This window comes from Amblyomma americanum, chromosome 11 (assembly GCF_052857255.1).
Source record: "Amblyomma americanum isolate KBUSLIRL-KWMA chromosome 11, ASM5285725v1, whole genome shotgun sequence".
Taxonomy (NCBI): Eukaryota; Metazoa; Arthropoda; class Arachnida; order Ixodida; family Ixodidae; genus Amblyomma; species Amblyomma americanum.
The window spans coordinates 4,574,566-4,590,729 of record NC_135507.1 but is presented as its reverse complement, the minus strand read 5'-3'; the positions used below and the strand labels follow the sequence as shown (position 1 = coordinate 4,590,729).

At 47.3% G+C, this 16,164-nt stretch overlaps 1 protein-coding gene across 2 annotated transcripts in view; it reads left to right on the top strand.

The window, feature by feature from the left end:
* The window catches only part of LOC144111406 (tetratricopeptide repeat protein 39B-like), a 122,085-nt gene that overhangs the window by 83,463 nt on the left and 22,458 nt on the right, over positions 1-16,164 (top strand). For both annotated transcript variants that reach the window (XM_077644687.1, XM_077644688.1), the window contains exon 2: positions 11,440-11,474. In XM_077644687.1, coding sequence (XP_077500813.1) covers positions 11,440-11,474 — 35 coding nt within the window. The remainder of the gene's footprint in view (positions 1-11,439; positions 11,475-16,164) is intronic.

Below are 16,164 nucleotides of genomic sequence, written 5' to 3'. Positions count from 1 at the left end.
AATGAACAACACCTAATGCGCTTCTGGCGGATCCTGCGACACCTCCTTTGGGGTGAAACTTCCTTGCGCTTCTTTAGGTGAAGGAAGTTTAAGAAAATTTCGAGTCGGCCGTGTGGCACGGATATTAAAGCTCCACAAATAAACATAAATATCGTTTTTAACTTATGTTTAATGATGATAGCTGTGGGCTGTAGTCAGTCAGTACTCAGCAGTAGTCGCTAGTGAGTGTTACCATGCTTTAATTCAGTATCACATGTGACAGGCCCAGAAGTTCATTTAGTGCTAAAAAAAAAACGCTCTTTAACTGTAAATGTTGACGGCTCTTTCCGCAACTGTGGACGACGTTCCGCCCGCGGCTCCGATTCTAATTATTGCCTTGGACCGTCGAACGTTCGTTTCCGAAGACTCAGCGCTCGCTCCTCTCGATCTATTTATACATACACACGCATTGCCGATGAAGGCTCTGCCACACACATCAGTTGGAGAAAATCGCTTGGAGTTTCTAGATTGGGCTCGTGCACCGCCCCCTAATCAGGCAGCGACTTTTTCCCCTTTTTTTTCCGCCACCAAGAAGCATGTCTCGTCGTCCTCTTCGCGTCCTATGCATAGGGCTGCACTAATAATGGTGATCACCGCGTGATGGCGGTGCTGGAAGAGAGGCGCCGACGCCGCACGCCGCACTCTGCTCATCATGCGGGAGAACTTTCTTGCGGAGACCACGAGAAGCGGAAAATGGGTGGGTGGGGGGGGGGGGGGGGGGGGGGTTGATAGCCAGGGGTGAGCTTGGCGACTGTCGCGTGTCGCCTGCTTTGATGGTCGTCTCTAATGACGCGCTTGCGCTTTTGCGCCGAGCTATGTTCGCGGCGCGCAGCTTGTCTACGCGCGGTTACTTTTTGTGGACGCCCGTCTCGGTCCCCTTCTGTCGTCTAGCAGAACCCCCCCCCCCCCCCCCCCTTTCACCTCATAGCCAACTTATAGACTGTGCAGACTTTTATATTTAAAGTCTATAGGTCTTCTGTAAACAAATTTTAAAGATTAGTCCATAGACATCACACATCCTATAGACAGTGTGTAGAAAATCTATAGATTTATACCATACACTTTTAGTAGACGTTTGTCCATAGACAGGCAACAGGAAATATTTTACGAACGCATTAGAGTATATTTGAAGTTTATAGTAAGTCTACAGACCATTTTTAAAAGGATGCACTGATGTTACGACTAAACACATTCAAGAAGTGCATTTCCATCCATCAAGAGCTTACCAGTTATGACTTGGCGGAATGGCTTGTCTACAGTCATTGCCGATTCCGCTGCATTGCTGATTCCGCTGCATTGCCGAAAGCTTCCAGTGTACGTTGAAAGCAGGCAACCAACTTTCTCTCACGTCTGTACGGCTGAATGATTGAAAATCTCACGCACTGGTAATAACGAAATTGCGCACCTTTCACCGCGTGGAGTGCGAAACTTTTCTCTGAATCGAAAGTGAGGCTCGTCACGCCAAGGCTTACTTAACTTTCTACCTGCGTCTGTAACAAGCGCAAGAAAAATTACCGCTCATATGACTGGCTGCATGTGCTCATCATTTTTATTTAATTTTTCTAGAGACACCTCAAACAAAGGGTCGAACGTCCGCCTTATGTGATGTCTCTCCTCTGCTCAGTCTTTTGTTGAAGTGATCGATGTTTCCTGCCGTATTTATATCGCGCGCAATCACGCATTCGTGTCGCCCTCGCGTTCAGCGCATTGGCCGACGCAGAGGCCAGAAAGCAAGGCGCCAGCACTTTCACAGACGCTTCGATCGAGGGCAACCCCGTAACTTGTGATAAGCATCAACTTGCACACAATCGTGGTTGTGTTTCTCGTTCCCCCTTTTTTTTTCGTCTATTCCATTGCCGCTATTTTACGCGCAATACGTGGACAATGCGTGTTTTACTTCCACCTAGCCGACGTGGCACTCAGCAGTTCTGCCTGCTCGCTTAACTATTTTTTTTTATTATTTTCCTTTTTTTTTGTGATAAACAGCGCGAGGGGTTCCGCGAAATTTCGAGGGTTGGGGTTGTGCCTAACTTTACGTAGGAAACTTGTTTTGACTTCATATTTGCAGGCCTTGAATCTCGGGAGGTGCCCGCTACCCATTTGACAGAGTTGCCATGGTTACAAAAATGAACGAAAAGAGAAATACGGAAGAGGGATGCTGATTTTTTTTTTATATAATTGCGCGTTTTATTCAATTTCAGAACCTTATAGTTCCGGTTGTTTGCAGGGCCAACAAACTGTTTGCGACCACTTGCTTAGTAGCAGAAATCTCAAAGAAGCAACATTCGCTACCATTTCTAGACTTCCCAAAGATCGACAGTTTTTGTAGAATATGCACAAGCTTTTTTGCTGTTCTGCCCTACGGTCGTTGAGGAAACTGCGTGCTAAGAATCGGAGTGCATGCTCACAGAAATTTAAGAACAATGGTCGATAAATGCAGTGGGGTTGGCATAGGATTGACTAGTACCTTATTCGTTGACCTGGGCATACTGCGCTATGCCGATTGTCGCCGCAGAGGTAGTGGAAATCATCGCATAGCGCCTCTTCATTCCCTCCATTTCATTTACTTGCGGCGATATAATTGGTTAAGCAATAAAACTGGAGGAGGCAATGTGTGATACGTGCGCTCGAATTCGCCATACATTCCGCATGAACACATTGAAAAGACGAGTGCAGAAGCGCCTCAGGGCTTCTTTTCGTTTTTATTTTCGCTTCGTTTACGAAAATCCGTTCCTTTACCGACTTTATCAATGCGCTTTCGAAAGGTCGTGAAGAACGCTGTTTTGCACCGCGTGCTTCAAATCATATCTTTTATTTCATCATCATTGATCAAAAGCCAGTTATTGGCTTGAAAGGTACTGTGCCCCCTTTACAATACACACTTCAAATACATTTATATTCACTGATTTTGAAAACAAAGTACAATACATAGTTTACAAAAAAATTGAAAATTGCAAACAGGGGATATAAAAGAAATGGTTCGAAAAGTAGACTTCACAGTAAATTTGAAAAACAGCAGAAAAAAAGCGGAAAGCAAGCATCAAATGAAAGAAGGTTACGCTGTGTGATAAATTGTGTGCTATATGAGGTCAGTGTGATGAATTTGTGACGTTCTGGTTTAACATGTGGGGAATACAACGTCGAAGCATCTGTTTGCCACAATTAGTACGAGTACGGGGTATGTGCCACGATTCATTCGTTCTGAGTAAGGATTAGCTCTTATTGCTAGTTCTGCCAGTGCATTAAAAAAAATTCTTGTCCCACGGTAAGTATGATATCGGCAGGTTAATATAATATATTTTCGTGGCTGGCATAATTTAGGGAGCATGAAAAATAGGTTCGTTGTGAGGGCTAAGTGGTACAACAACAATGATTCGAACCGCTTTCTTGTGTAACATGTGCAATTTAGCAATGCTTGAAAACGCGGCCGTCGCCCTTACTAGGTGGCTGTAGTTTTGTTTTCCAGTCCTACTTTCGAAGGCAAGAGGGGAAAAAATCGTTCATGTTAATGTACGGACAACGCTAAGAAGGTGAGGAGCACGCACAGAAAACAGTTGCAATTCGCACACGTTCAGTCTCGGCCACTTTTCAGACAAGAGGGTTTTTTTGCACAACTCGCAGGGTAGCGGCCTTGCGCTGGGGTTCGTCTATTAAAGCGCATATTAAAGTCCTCTTTTACTACCCGTCCGAGAAATCAGTCTACGGTCGCCTGCTCGTACACCGTCGTAAGCAGTACAGAGTGGTCAGAACTAGAATCTTCCTTCAAGCTCTCAGGACAAGAACCATTGGTGGGTCATAACTGCCAAACCAAGCAGACCAGAGACAAACTCTGGGGCTTGAAAACCCCGATGACGTCAGTGGGCAGACGAGCAAGCCTTCAAGCTCGCCCCGTTTGCCCACCGACGTCATCGAGGAAGAGGACGCGCGATGAGGTGTGTCGCCCTAATCGGTTGCGAGCTACTGCGAGCAGCAATTTTTAAAAATTATTTCTAAATTGTAGGTTCCAAGCAGAGCTTTCAAATTTCACTCGAATGCCCAAAAAGACCACATCTACTGATCTGCTGCACTAGAATATGGCCGTCAAAATCGTTTCAGGGCCCCTTTAAGCTTATACCAACCACTACGAAAGAGAGAGAATTAAGTGCTACGGCTACAACTGTACACCGAGGCACGCCAGGACGTTGGAGGGCTGCCAGGTCACCTCGCCGGGTCACCACGCTTTTCGACTAGCGCATCTGTCCACTTAATCGACAGCCGCCTGCGGGAAGCTGACGAACTTGCAACAAACACCGCTGCTCCGTTGCTGGGTGTTGTTATTTCTCACAATCTCGATCCCCTGCACGCACACGAAAACTCACGCAGTGCCTTGAGAAAGAAAGAAGGAAGGAAAGAAAGAAAGAAAAGTACAAAGAAGGAAAGAGGGAAGCAGGAACGCATGCCGAGCGCGAAAACCGAGCCGAGGGCGAACCTCGTGGCTAATCGGACACACTGGCTACGTGACGCCTGTAGCACGCGGGGGCGCGTTCCACAACGGCGCGCGATTTTCCGCGCAAAACATTCAGCGCGCACCTCCTGTCTGTTTTCTTTTTTTATGTGTGTGTTTTAACGTGTTAGGTGCTTCGCTGTTTTGGCGACCTCGGCCGGTGTGTGCTTGGCACAGACGCGGTAGTAGTATTCTGCAAGGACAGTCAGTCAGCTGGCTGGCAGGGCGTCGTGCCGCGCGCGGCGGTCACGTTTGCCGGTGTGTGGCTCCCCAGAGAATGCTCTTCGGTGACCTCCTCTGGCGCATACACTGAACTTTTTCTTTCTGACCGAGTCAGGACATCGCTTTTGGAAGGTTTTTGCTTTCTTTCCTACGTTCAAGAGCGCACGGTTGCGCCTACGCGTTTGCCGGCCTGCCGCGAGAAAGCGGTGTTCGCGTTGTACACAGTCTTGTATCGCTTTTGCCGACCACACGTTTTCGTCACTCGCTGAGCGGAACGGGAAAAAAAATGTACTCATTGGGCCACCGTGGCACGCACAGATTAGTAGAACGTTCAGTTGGGCAAGTTAGTATAAGTTCATATTGGAAATAATGGTGCACAAAAGACAGAGGACCAGAAGAAATGCACAGGATGTCACGCTTCTTTCATCCTTTATATACCCCAGGTTTTATGAATAAAGCCTTAGTTGTGAGTCAGCGGTCGTCCTGTGTCTTTCTTTCTTCTGGTCCTCTGTCTTTTGTGGACTGTCTTTTCCAATAAGCGCAGATTAAGTAAACACATGTAGTTGAACTAGGTGGTATTGCCTTCAAAATTCATTAAAACTAAGTTCAAGTAACGAAGAAGGCACCCATGACGTTTAATATGGCCTCTTTTTGCCACTTCATTCTTGAATTAAGTAAGGCTAAGTCCGTTTTAACGTAGCCCCAGCCAATGTGTTGTAAAAAGAGAACTTGCGTTTACCGGCATACTTTCCTGACGCGCACAAAGCAGACTCACTCCGGCCTTCCCAAGTAACGCCCAAGGAGCCTTCTCCACTCAACCACTTTCTCGAAGCCCCATTGTTTGCTCCCGGAAATGCGCCTACACGCGGGCCTTTGTTTCACGTGGTGTACTTCGGACAAGGCCGCAAATTGTCGTCGCGTCCCCGTTACCACACGGTGAGAGCCAGGAGTTTTCTCAGAATCCGCCACCTGACGTAACCTGGTGTGTGTGGCCTTTACTGAACCTCTCGCGCGCAGCGTGGTAGGGTTAATCTAGCCTTCCACAACCGCTTCGCTCGATTCCCAGCACGTGGGCGTCGGGCTCGCCACTCGAGAATGTTCCCATCGACCCGGCCACCGCCTCGGACTCGTACAGCGAGGCAGTCGTCGACTGTTTGCCCAGCCCTTGAGGGAGTCGGGACGGCGCGTAGTTATTGCTCGATTTCTGCGAGGGCTGGCGTATGGCGTTGCTTATACAGGAATACGTTGCCGGGGGACCATGAGGAAGACAAAGATTTCCTTTCACCCGCGTTGCAACGCGTTTACATAGAACGTATATATCGAATTGCCGTCTGAAGCTACTCCTCATATAGCTGAAACAACGTGGATTCGTTGAACAGAGCTCATGCAATTACCGTCAGTTTGTCGTAGCTGAAGAGACATTTTGTTTTGTTTGTCTTCGTTGCCTGTTAATACTTGTCGGCTTCAGTTTTGTCGAACTAACCTGCTTTCCTGCGGATTGTATTGCGATAATATTGTTTCTCCCTATCCCGTCTTTTTTTTTCCCTTTGTTACAGATTTTCTGTCTGTGTAGCGGCCTTTTCTTTTGGATTCGCTGCCTGTCCGTGCAGGCTCGTTAGCTGACGGCATGCGATCATGTTTGTGGCTAATATATGGCTGATCTGGCAGTGGTGCAGGATAATTTGACAGAAACAGTAGAACTTCCACAGTGCGCATCCATCTTCACCGCTGAATGCCACGCAGTCTGTGTGGCCATAGATAAAATAGTAAACGAGAACCTCACAGGCACCATTACTTACACAGGCTCGCTAAGCTTACTGAGAGCTGTTCCCTCCAGAAGTGCAATCATTCAGCTACTTGATGACATCGTACACAACATAGTAACAGCCACAGCTCAAGGACAAAACATGAAACTCTGCTGGGTCCCGAGTCATGTCAGAACAAAAGGCAACGAGAGAGCAGATTTGTGCGCTGCTCAATCTCGTGGCAAGCAGATTAAGAAATTAAATATGCCTTTTAAAGATTACATGAACATAGTACACCGTAAATTAAGGAGAAGATGACAGTCTGTTTGGAACAACGAAAGTTAACAAACTACACTTGTTAAAGCCATTTTTGGGTGAATGGAAGTCTTCCACACCCCAGCTAACGTTTCAAGGAAGTGATTCTCTCAACTTCATAATGACTAAACAAGACAAACCCTTATGTGAATCATGCGGCGATGAGCTAACAGTAAGCCATGTTATATTTTCGTGCAGAAAACTGGAAAAACTAGGGAAAAAACATTTTTGCTCTGTTTTTCAATGAACTCATACTGTTCCATCCAACATTGCTCTTAGGTGAAAACGGTCGGGTTGATTTGTCCTGTGTGTTTAGGTTTTTAAGGGCAGCAAACACACTTCCAACCTCGTGTTTGGCGCATGATAACTTCAGTGGCTTATGAGCCATAAAACCCACACAACACTACTCAACTCTTTATTTCCTCTTTCACTCCCACCTTCCTCCCTTCTTTCAGGGGTTGAAGTGTCCACCAAGAAGTGAGGCAGTTGCTGCTCCTTTTATTTCCTCAAACTAAAAATCAGTCATTGAAGGCCATCGCGCTTAGAGAGAAAGGGGGGATATTGTGGCGTGTTTTAGAACTGCTTTTCGTTGCAATCGTCATCACCATCAGTCTAGCTGCGTCCACTCTAGGAGACAAAGACCTTTACTGTCGAAATGTCCTGAGTAACGAAAATAGTACTTTTCTGCCGGAGGCCGTGTTGTAACCGAATGAACGCGGGGCCTTTATCGGTCGCCCCCACAGCAAACTATACAGCAAAAACTCCCACTCGATCGACCGCGTCCCCTGCAATGTCAAAGGCGCAATTAAGCTCGCAGTCTGTCGCGCACGGTAGCAGCAACAGACGCAGAGCCCAACGTGGTGTTCACTCGCTTGGTGATTAAGGAAGGAAAGAGGCGAGATTTCGGGGGTCGTGCGCTGGCTTCGGTGGACGCGATAAGGACCGGCGTCCTCGACCACCGCCAGTCTAGATGGGATTGCCTCGACTCGGCGGAGCCGCGTGACGTCGCCCGGAGGCGTCGCCGGCGCGTTTCTTCGATCGTCGGCTTCGCCAGTCTCAGAGCGCGGCTCGAATTCGCTGCTAATCGGCGCGGAAATTAATGCTGTGATCGCCGCCTGCTGGCCCTCCTCCCTCTAGAGACAGAGAGAGACCTCTCTGGCGCAAGCGACGACTCTTACGGCTTTGGAGAACAAATTTTTGCAGTGCGCATTTTTTGTAGCGAAAGCTACATTGGCCACTAGTTCACAGTTTCGCGGTGCTCGCAGTCCCACCGCACCGCATCACGTGACCAACCGCGTGACGAACCAGTTTAGCTTTCGCTACGTATATCCTGGCATAGCCGAGCTAAGCCACTGCCAAATTATTGTTTTTGAGTGATGCTCTGGACAGTGGTATACATGAGTCACAACATGGAAATCACAACAGCTGACACACAGGACGGAAGGCAACGGTCACAGAAACCAATGAGCATAGGGGATCTTTCTTTTTTTTTGCGGGGGGGGGGGGGGTGAAAGGGGTTTAATCGATGCGTGATTAATAAAAGCAGGAGCACAGAGAATGTATTTTTGTTGTTTTCATTGACTAATAACAGCACAAGATAAAAACCGCATGCCGCCGGTGGGGTCCGAACCCACGACCTGCGAATTTCGCAGCTCAATACATAATATATAATTGAATTTTTTTCGTCATCGTTTCGGCTTCAAAAACCGAACGCCGCGGCTAAGAAAAACGAGACGTGTTCAGAACTTCAGGCCACGTGAAGCGTGCAAAAACTGCGATATAATGGCTGCTTGCCCCCCCCCCCCCCCCTTTTTTTTTGTCATTGCAACTCTTCAATACGCATGCGCAAGAGGTGATCGTATTAAAACAAAGAAATGAGCGACCATACTGCAGTTTTTGTGTGCGTCCTGAACCTCGCAGCCGTCTTTTGGCTGTTGAATGAGAAGCCTAAACAGCATGACAAAATAATTCAATTATAAGTTATTTACCGCTTGTTGGCACAATAGAAGTGGCTGTCTGTTTTATAATACACTGCGCATCATTCTAAAGATAGAAAATACAGCTTACCTCAAGTTCGAACAATGAGGGCAACTCCATCAAATTGTGGCCCTTGAAACTAGACCGGTTGGTTTTCAGAGGCTCTGGTGGGGTTCACTCGACAGCGGAATTATTTTATACTTCCGTTATTTGAAGTTAAACAAAATAACTCGAATTCACTGATTTTAGTTTGTGAAAACGGTGTGCACCAATACCTGTCTTTAATTTTTGATCTTTTCTAGTTTCAAAAATGTCATTAAAAAGCTATCTTTTTAATGACGGTACACCTCTTTTTCAGTAGGACACGGTAATTAAATCGGTGTTCGTGTCTAAACTCCGCCTCGTGAAAAAAAAGGCCAGGGACGACCCAACAAACCCAACAGCAAGATCAAGTCTCGTACCCCCATCTCATATCTCGCTAGTGAATAGCTTCAGGTGCTTCTTTTCTGAAATGGATTGGTTCATTCATTCGTACTGGACGGCTGTCCTCGGTGTTGGTTTAAGTACACAAGACTGGCGTACGTTACGCAGCCATGTGACTGGAGGCGGGTGAAGTTAGGGAGAAGGAAAGGAGCGTATAGGTGAGGGGTGGTGGCGCGCACGGATGAGTCTTTGTGTCCGAGTGATCGCTCGGCGGCCGATCGATTATTGGCACTCTCGGTCGGTCGTGTGCGCCCGTCAGCCGGTCAGGGGATATTCTTCTGTGTGGCCTGAGTCACCTGTCTCTTTTTCCTCCGGTATGCAGCCAGCGGCAAAAAGTGATACACGGCGTTAGTATTTATCCATAAGTAGTTTATCCTTTCTGCGTGATTTCTCTCTCCTATTTGCAGTGGGGGCCTTCCTAACACGCAGCCTTATGGGATTTTTCTTTTTTTTTTTTAGTGCATAAGACGAAAATCGTCTTGTTTGAAGGGCATGTACGTGTCTTGATTTTCACAGGCAAAGTTGTACAGAGTAGCAGTGAAGCGCAGTGTAATTCTATTTTACTTTTGTAGTCCGTTTGCTGGTCAATCATGCTGTTCTCTTCGTTTGAAAGGAAAACGATTGGCTTGATACATTAACTTTGCACTGATTGTGAATCGCAGAGTGTCACCCTTCGGCGCATGGGTGACTGAACAGGTGTGAACTAATTAAGGACTTGTTCAGAATGTTTTGTGAGTGAGCGAGTACAGTGGGCGATTAAAGTGAGCGATTAAAGTGAGCGATTGAAGTGAGCGATTAAAGTGAACGATTAAAGTGAGCGTGTGGACTGTGGAGTGAGCGTGGGGAGTGAGCGAGTGGAGTGAGCGTGTAAATTTAAGTGATCGAGTGGAGTGTGCGTGTAAAGTGTGCGTGTAAAGTGCGCGTGTAAAGTGTGCGTGTAAAGTGTGCGTGTAAAGTGAGCGAGTGGAGTGAGCGAGTGTAGTGAGCGTGTAAAGTGTGCGTGCAAAATGTGCGTGCAAAAGTGTGCGTGTAAAGTGTGCGTGCAAAGTGCGTGCAAAGTGTGAGTGTAAAGTGAGCGTGTAAAGTGGGCGAATGTAGTGTGCGTGCAAAGTGTGCGTGCAAAGTGTGCGTGCAAAGTGTGCGTGTAAAGTATGCGTGTAAAGTGAGTGTGTAAAGTGAGCGAGTGGAGTCAGTGAGTGGCAGCACTGACTTCGAACGTCCATGTAATAGAAAAAGTGTTGAAAACCTTATATTTTTCGGTTTTGTAGGGGATTTAAGACATTTCACTTGTGTCACTAGTAACGTTGCTTAACAAACTTTTTAGTTTGTGCTAGTCCCAGCACAAGTCAATGCCTACGATTTATGTTAGAATTTCCTCAACATGAAGATCTCTCTTAAAGTGGACATTTCGTCAGACATTTGTGTGTTAAATAATTGCATCACCTAGTCGAAAAAGAAAACAGGAAAATTTCTGCCGCCACAGCAGATTTTCTGTAACGCTTTTCGCTAATGGCACCTTGTAACAACAGAAAATTTTATGGTGATATCATTTCTGTAGTTACTACAGAAAGGTACCTACAGACTACAAAAAAGTAGTATAGAAGAAACTGCACTACTAGAGAAAAATACTACAAAACAACATACAAATTTGTCGTTACGGCAAAATGACAAAACATTTTGTCGTATTTTTGGAATGACTCTGTCGTTGTTTTTTCGACTGGATTAGGTCACATAGATGCTGCTGGGATCAAAGCCAGATTGCACTCTATTTCTTAGTCGTTCCTTTTTTAAGGTTTAATAATGAAGTAAATGAGGCATTTGCTGTACTAGGATCTCTTCTGCACGATCATCAACTGATCTGGTGACAACCACCACCTCTAACGGATTGATGGCCATGAAAATTAGGCCTTGGGTTTTTGTGCACTCTATCCGGAGGGCTTGCGATTTCTTGCAAAAAAATGCTAACCCAGTGCGTTTTACAGCACTGCTCGAACAACCGTGTTTTTGTAGGCGGATGTTGGTACGAGCTCTACATTTAGTTCAATGCGATGATGCTAAACGTACTAAATTTACTACTAAACATACTGTAAGATCTAAATTTTATTGTGTACGTACAAACTGGCTGTTGCTTCACGCAGCATCACATCTAATTCCTGTATTCTCTCTTCTGTGCAGGTGTTCGAGGATGCACTCGATGTCTCCAGTCCAAGGTGAGGACTCAAGGCACCGGCGGGCCCTGGCTGAGCATGCGTACCGCGCGCGCTGTGCACATAATTTCGGCGACAGTTTTCGTTAATGACTTGGGAAGCGGTGTACATGCGAAACCTCCAAATTTCGGAGTAAATTTTCAGATATTCAGTACCTTTTTTTACTGAAAAAAAAAATTTACTGAAAAAAAATTTGAGAAGTCCAAGGCTCACTTCTTGCAACACGCACTAAACTTCAGCTTGTCTTTTTAAATGCCGCACATTTCCTCGATAACCGGGCCTGCAGTAGCTTTATGAAGGCATTTCCCGTGCTAATTACGCACGTATTTGAGAGGAGGACCTGCATGAGCACAATGGTGACTTCGGTACGTTAGTATTTTTCGCGTAGTTCGCAGTGCGCTGCTCTTTACAATATAATGCGCCCCACGCCCCGTTTATATTTTGCACTCGCAGCCATGGAAACGGGAGTTCACCTAGTGCACGGTCACGGTCAGTTGCTAGGAGGAAAAGACGGCACTCTCTAATGGTGGCTGGAGATGCTTGATTGCCCGGGATATGCACAGCCTTTGCCAAAAAATTGGAGAGGACCCTAAACCTCCACCTTCTCTTAAAGACATGATGTACTCATCTTAAAGACATGATGCGACAGGGCTAATGCACATATGTGCGGAATTGGCCATTCTCTACATTCCATTCATAGATCCCAGTGAGTCTTCATACCACTCCTGGCGCAGTGGCGCATCCCTTAACTGCTGCACCACTGCTTTGCGATGGCAGGTGCCGCCACTGGTGGAGCTTGCGAGACCCAGGTTGCTCTCCCCGAGCAACCTCTCGCGAAAATTAATTAATTGCCACCTGCCACGGTGGGCAGTTTGCTCACAATCCGGTCGGTAGGCTGAGAGGATGCCACAAAGTCACATCCTAGGATGAGATCACGTGACCGGCCCATTTTTCGACCATGGCGTTTGCTCGAGGCCGAGAAGAATCTCGCGCTCCAGGTTGGCTTCAGGGGGCCACTCTGGGGCACCCTGCCCAGGCCGATTTTTCGCTCGCAACACCGTCGTCGACGACGTCAGATTTTTTGCACAACGGGGACATTAACGCTCTCGCGTTAAAACATACAGCCCAAGTGATTTCTTTTCTGAGCCATGCGCGGGGGCTGTCTTAAATGGCTGGAAATCTTGGGAGGGGTTGAGGGCAAGAGCTGCTTTCTCCTTCCGGAGGTTTGGAACGCTGGGGGTGCAAAAGCCGCCACACTGCAATGCCCCGAGGCAGATCCTGTATACTTTTGACAAAGGCTGTATACCCGTCAGGCTACTCCTGATGCTGGTGATAGATAAACCATTAACCGCTACATACGCAGAAGTCGCGTGCTCACATACACGCGGATGAAATCCTTGCGGGGGTGCATTCAAGTCCTGTCTGCGAGAAATTTCAAAAGGGTCATCATTATTACACGCAATGCTGAAGCCGCGCTGCTCCAAGTACTATAAGAGCACCCGGCAGGCAGGGGCAAGAATTGTGAGGAACACTTAGCTATCGCTCAATACAACCACGTTTATGTTTGCCTAATGGTTACTTAGCAAAACCAGAGGAAAGCCCATACTTTATGCGCCATTGCTTTTACACAGACAGGAGGAGAAAACAATATTATGAATGAAGATTTATTAATAAAACAACAATGGAAGGAAAATATGTTGCTAGCGGCGGCATCTGCCATCGAAACCTGGAAGCACCTGAGCTGCGGCTAGCGTGAGCAAGTGAACAGGCAGAAGACCATAAAGGTGGGATAAAAAGGAAAGCGATAGGGAGAAAGGATAGTGAGGTGGAGACAATTTTAATGAAAAAAAATATAAAGAACGTGGTGTCTTCGAGTCCCGGGTGGAGTCTGCCCAGGACACTGTAATGTTCGCGATCAGCTTCGTGCTTTCGAAATAAGCTCTTGCTCTTTTTTGAGAGCCGTGTACTGTTCAGACGAGCCTCCCACCGGGTCCATGCGGGTCCTTGAAAACCTTTAAAGCCCTTGATATGAAAAAAGTTGCTTCCAAGGTCCTTGATGGTCCTGGAACATCTGTGGGTCCTTGGAAATTCTTGAATTTCTACTGCATTCAAGGGTGTATCATTTAGTTTTTCGTGATCATAGGTTTAAGAGGCAGGAAGAGAGCAGGAGTGGCTCAGGACACAAACGCGAGTCCACCATATCTGAGCTGAATTCGAGGAGAGAAGAGAATTGGGCGTAGAGAGGTATGTAAATCGAAAGCAAGATAACCAGAGGGTGTCTAGAGTAACAGACTGGATTCGAAGAGAAGGAAAGTGTAGCAGGGGGCGGCAGAGAGTCAGCTCTCAGGTGGCGGGATGCGATTAAAATGTTTGCGGGGATAAGGCGGCCGCAGCTGGCATACTGTAGGGTTAATTGAAAGTATATTCAGGGTGTTTCACCTATACTCTTTTTCATACATCGGGTGCAACGCTGTGAAAGGTACGGAAGTAGCCCGCATGGGAAAATGAAAGGCCGGCGTGTTACTCCGCGGTTGTTCTGTGGTCGAGTGGTCTAAGGCACAAGGAAGCGACAGCGTGGCGTCTGCAATAACAGCGCATTTGATCAAGCTCGTAACTACTGTTTCAGGTAGTAAGTCTGCAGGCAAAGCATTTACCATGCTTCGCTCACCACAGGGAAGCACTACTTTTTCGTCGCGTATGCACGCAGCGCAAACAAGAGCGCTAGCTCTGACCGCGTTGCACCTGATGCATGAAATAGAGCTTAAGACATAACAGTTTTTAAAAACAGACTTTGAGTTAGAAGAGCGCTTTTTTCGGCATAGCATTGTCAACCATGTAGTGCATTAGGACACAGCTAAGACGTGCTAACTAGCAGGCTGCTTAATTATATAGAATAGTTAACGTTTCAACTATTACTGTAAAGACCCGTAAATTATTGAGAGGCGTGTGGCCCACCGTAATCAATATTGTGACGTGGTGATGACGTTGAAGAACACAGTAGCAACACTGTGAAAGACAAAACTAACTTTTATTGGGCGAACCTGCGCCCACAAAAAGAGGCTACACTTACAGCACAACGGTATAAAGAGAATTTATTGGTACACCAGACCACATTTACATAAGAACACTGGCAGTCACGAACAGTACATAATGCAATTTCAAAAAGAAGCAAAATATGCGCAAACGAGTCACCAACATGCACAGATACAAACAGAAACGGAACAGGCCAACAATCTATATACAATGAATACCATGGCGCGGCATGTTTCCAAATTAAACATACATCTCGGTACGCGATGGTTTAAAAGAGGGGAAGGTTGGGGTGGGGAGGGGGGGGGTAAAGGGAGGGGGAAAGTTACCATGCGCGTATAACACTTGTTCCCAGATGTGTACATAACTGGGTAAGGGGATGATACCCATTACCACGACCAACCCAGGGCAAACTAAGCGAGTATTGACTAGTATTGCATGATTGGGAGCACCACTTTGTTAGAATGTACAGAAATAAAGTGGGTCGACCAGCGCCGCAAGAACAGCGCTTCGCCGCCCACTGTTAGTTCTTCCTCTAGAAATTGCCACAGCGGTAGCGACGAACACGGTCGGGGATCGTCGAAAAACTGATCCGCGGGTGAAGCGCGTCGGCTGTTATATAGCAGTCGTCGAATGTTCCAGACTAATCGTTGGGACCCGCGTGCCTTCCACAAAGTTCTACACTATTCGCGTCAGGCGATGAAATCAGATAACAGAAGGTTCGGCGAATAGCGAATAGAAGCATCGATGACTTGCCAGAAACTTCGGATAGATGCAGGCGCGTCCTGCGCTGTGCGATATCGCTTGTTAGGCTGCGAAACGTGGTCGCCCGATAAAGATAATGACATTACCCCCTCTTGAAAATCACCGACCCGATGCTGCAAACAAACGAAATAAAGAAAAGCACTCGTAGCAAAGAAAACAACAAAAATAAGGAAGTTCGTCAGCGTCCGTAAAAGGGTTGAAGGCGCACCACGTGGACCACTTCAGATCGTGCGCGGCGCCGCTGTGAATGCGAAATGCCGTCTGGCACGACCTCATAGTCCAGTGAGCCAATACGTCGAATGACCTTGTAAGGTCCGAAATAGCGTCGCAATAGTGTCTCACTCAATCCTCGTCGGCGTATCGGGGTCCATACCCAAACACGGTCGCCGGGCTGGTACTCGACGAAGCGTCGTCGCAGGTTGTAGTGTCGGCTGTCGGTACGCTGCTGGTTCTTGATCCGTAGGCGGGCGAGCTGTCGAGCTTCGGCGCGCTGGAGATAGGTAGCGACGTCAAGATTTTCCTCGTCAGTGACGTGCGGCAGCACGGCGTCGAGCGTCGCCGTCGGGTTCCTGCCGTAAACCAGCTTAAATGGCGTGATCTGTGTTGTTTCTTGCACCGCCGTGTTGTAAGCGAATGTTACGTACGGCAGGACCGCACCCCATGTCTTGTGCTCGACGTCGACGTACATTGCTAGCATGTCGGCGAGCGTCTTGTTCAGGCGCTCCGTGAGACCATTCGTCTGCGGATGGTAGGCAGTTGTCCTCCTGTGACTTGTCTGGCTGTATAGCAGAATGGCTTGCGTGAGCTCTGGTGTAAAATCCGTTCTCTGTCGGTGATGAGAACTTCTGGAGCACCATGCCGCAGCAGGATGTTCTCGACGAAAAATTTCGCCACTTCG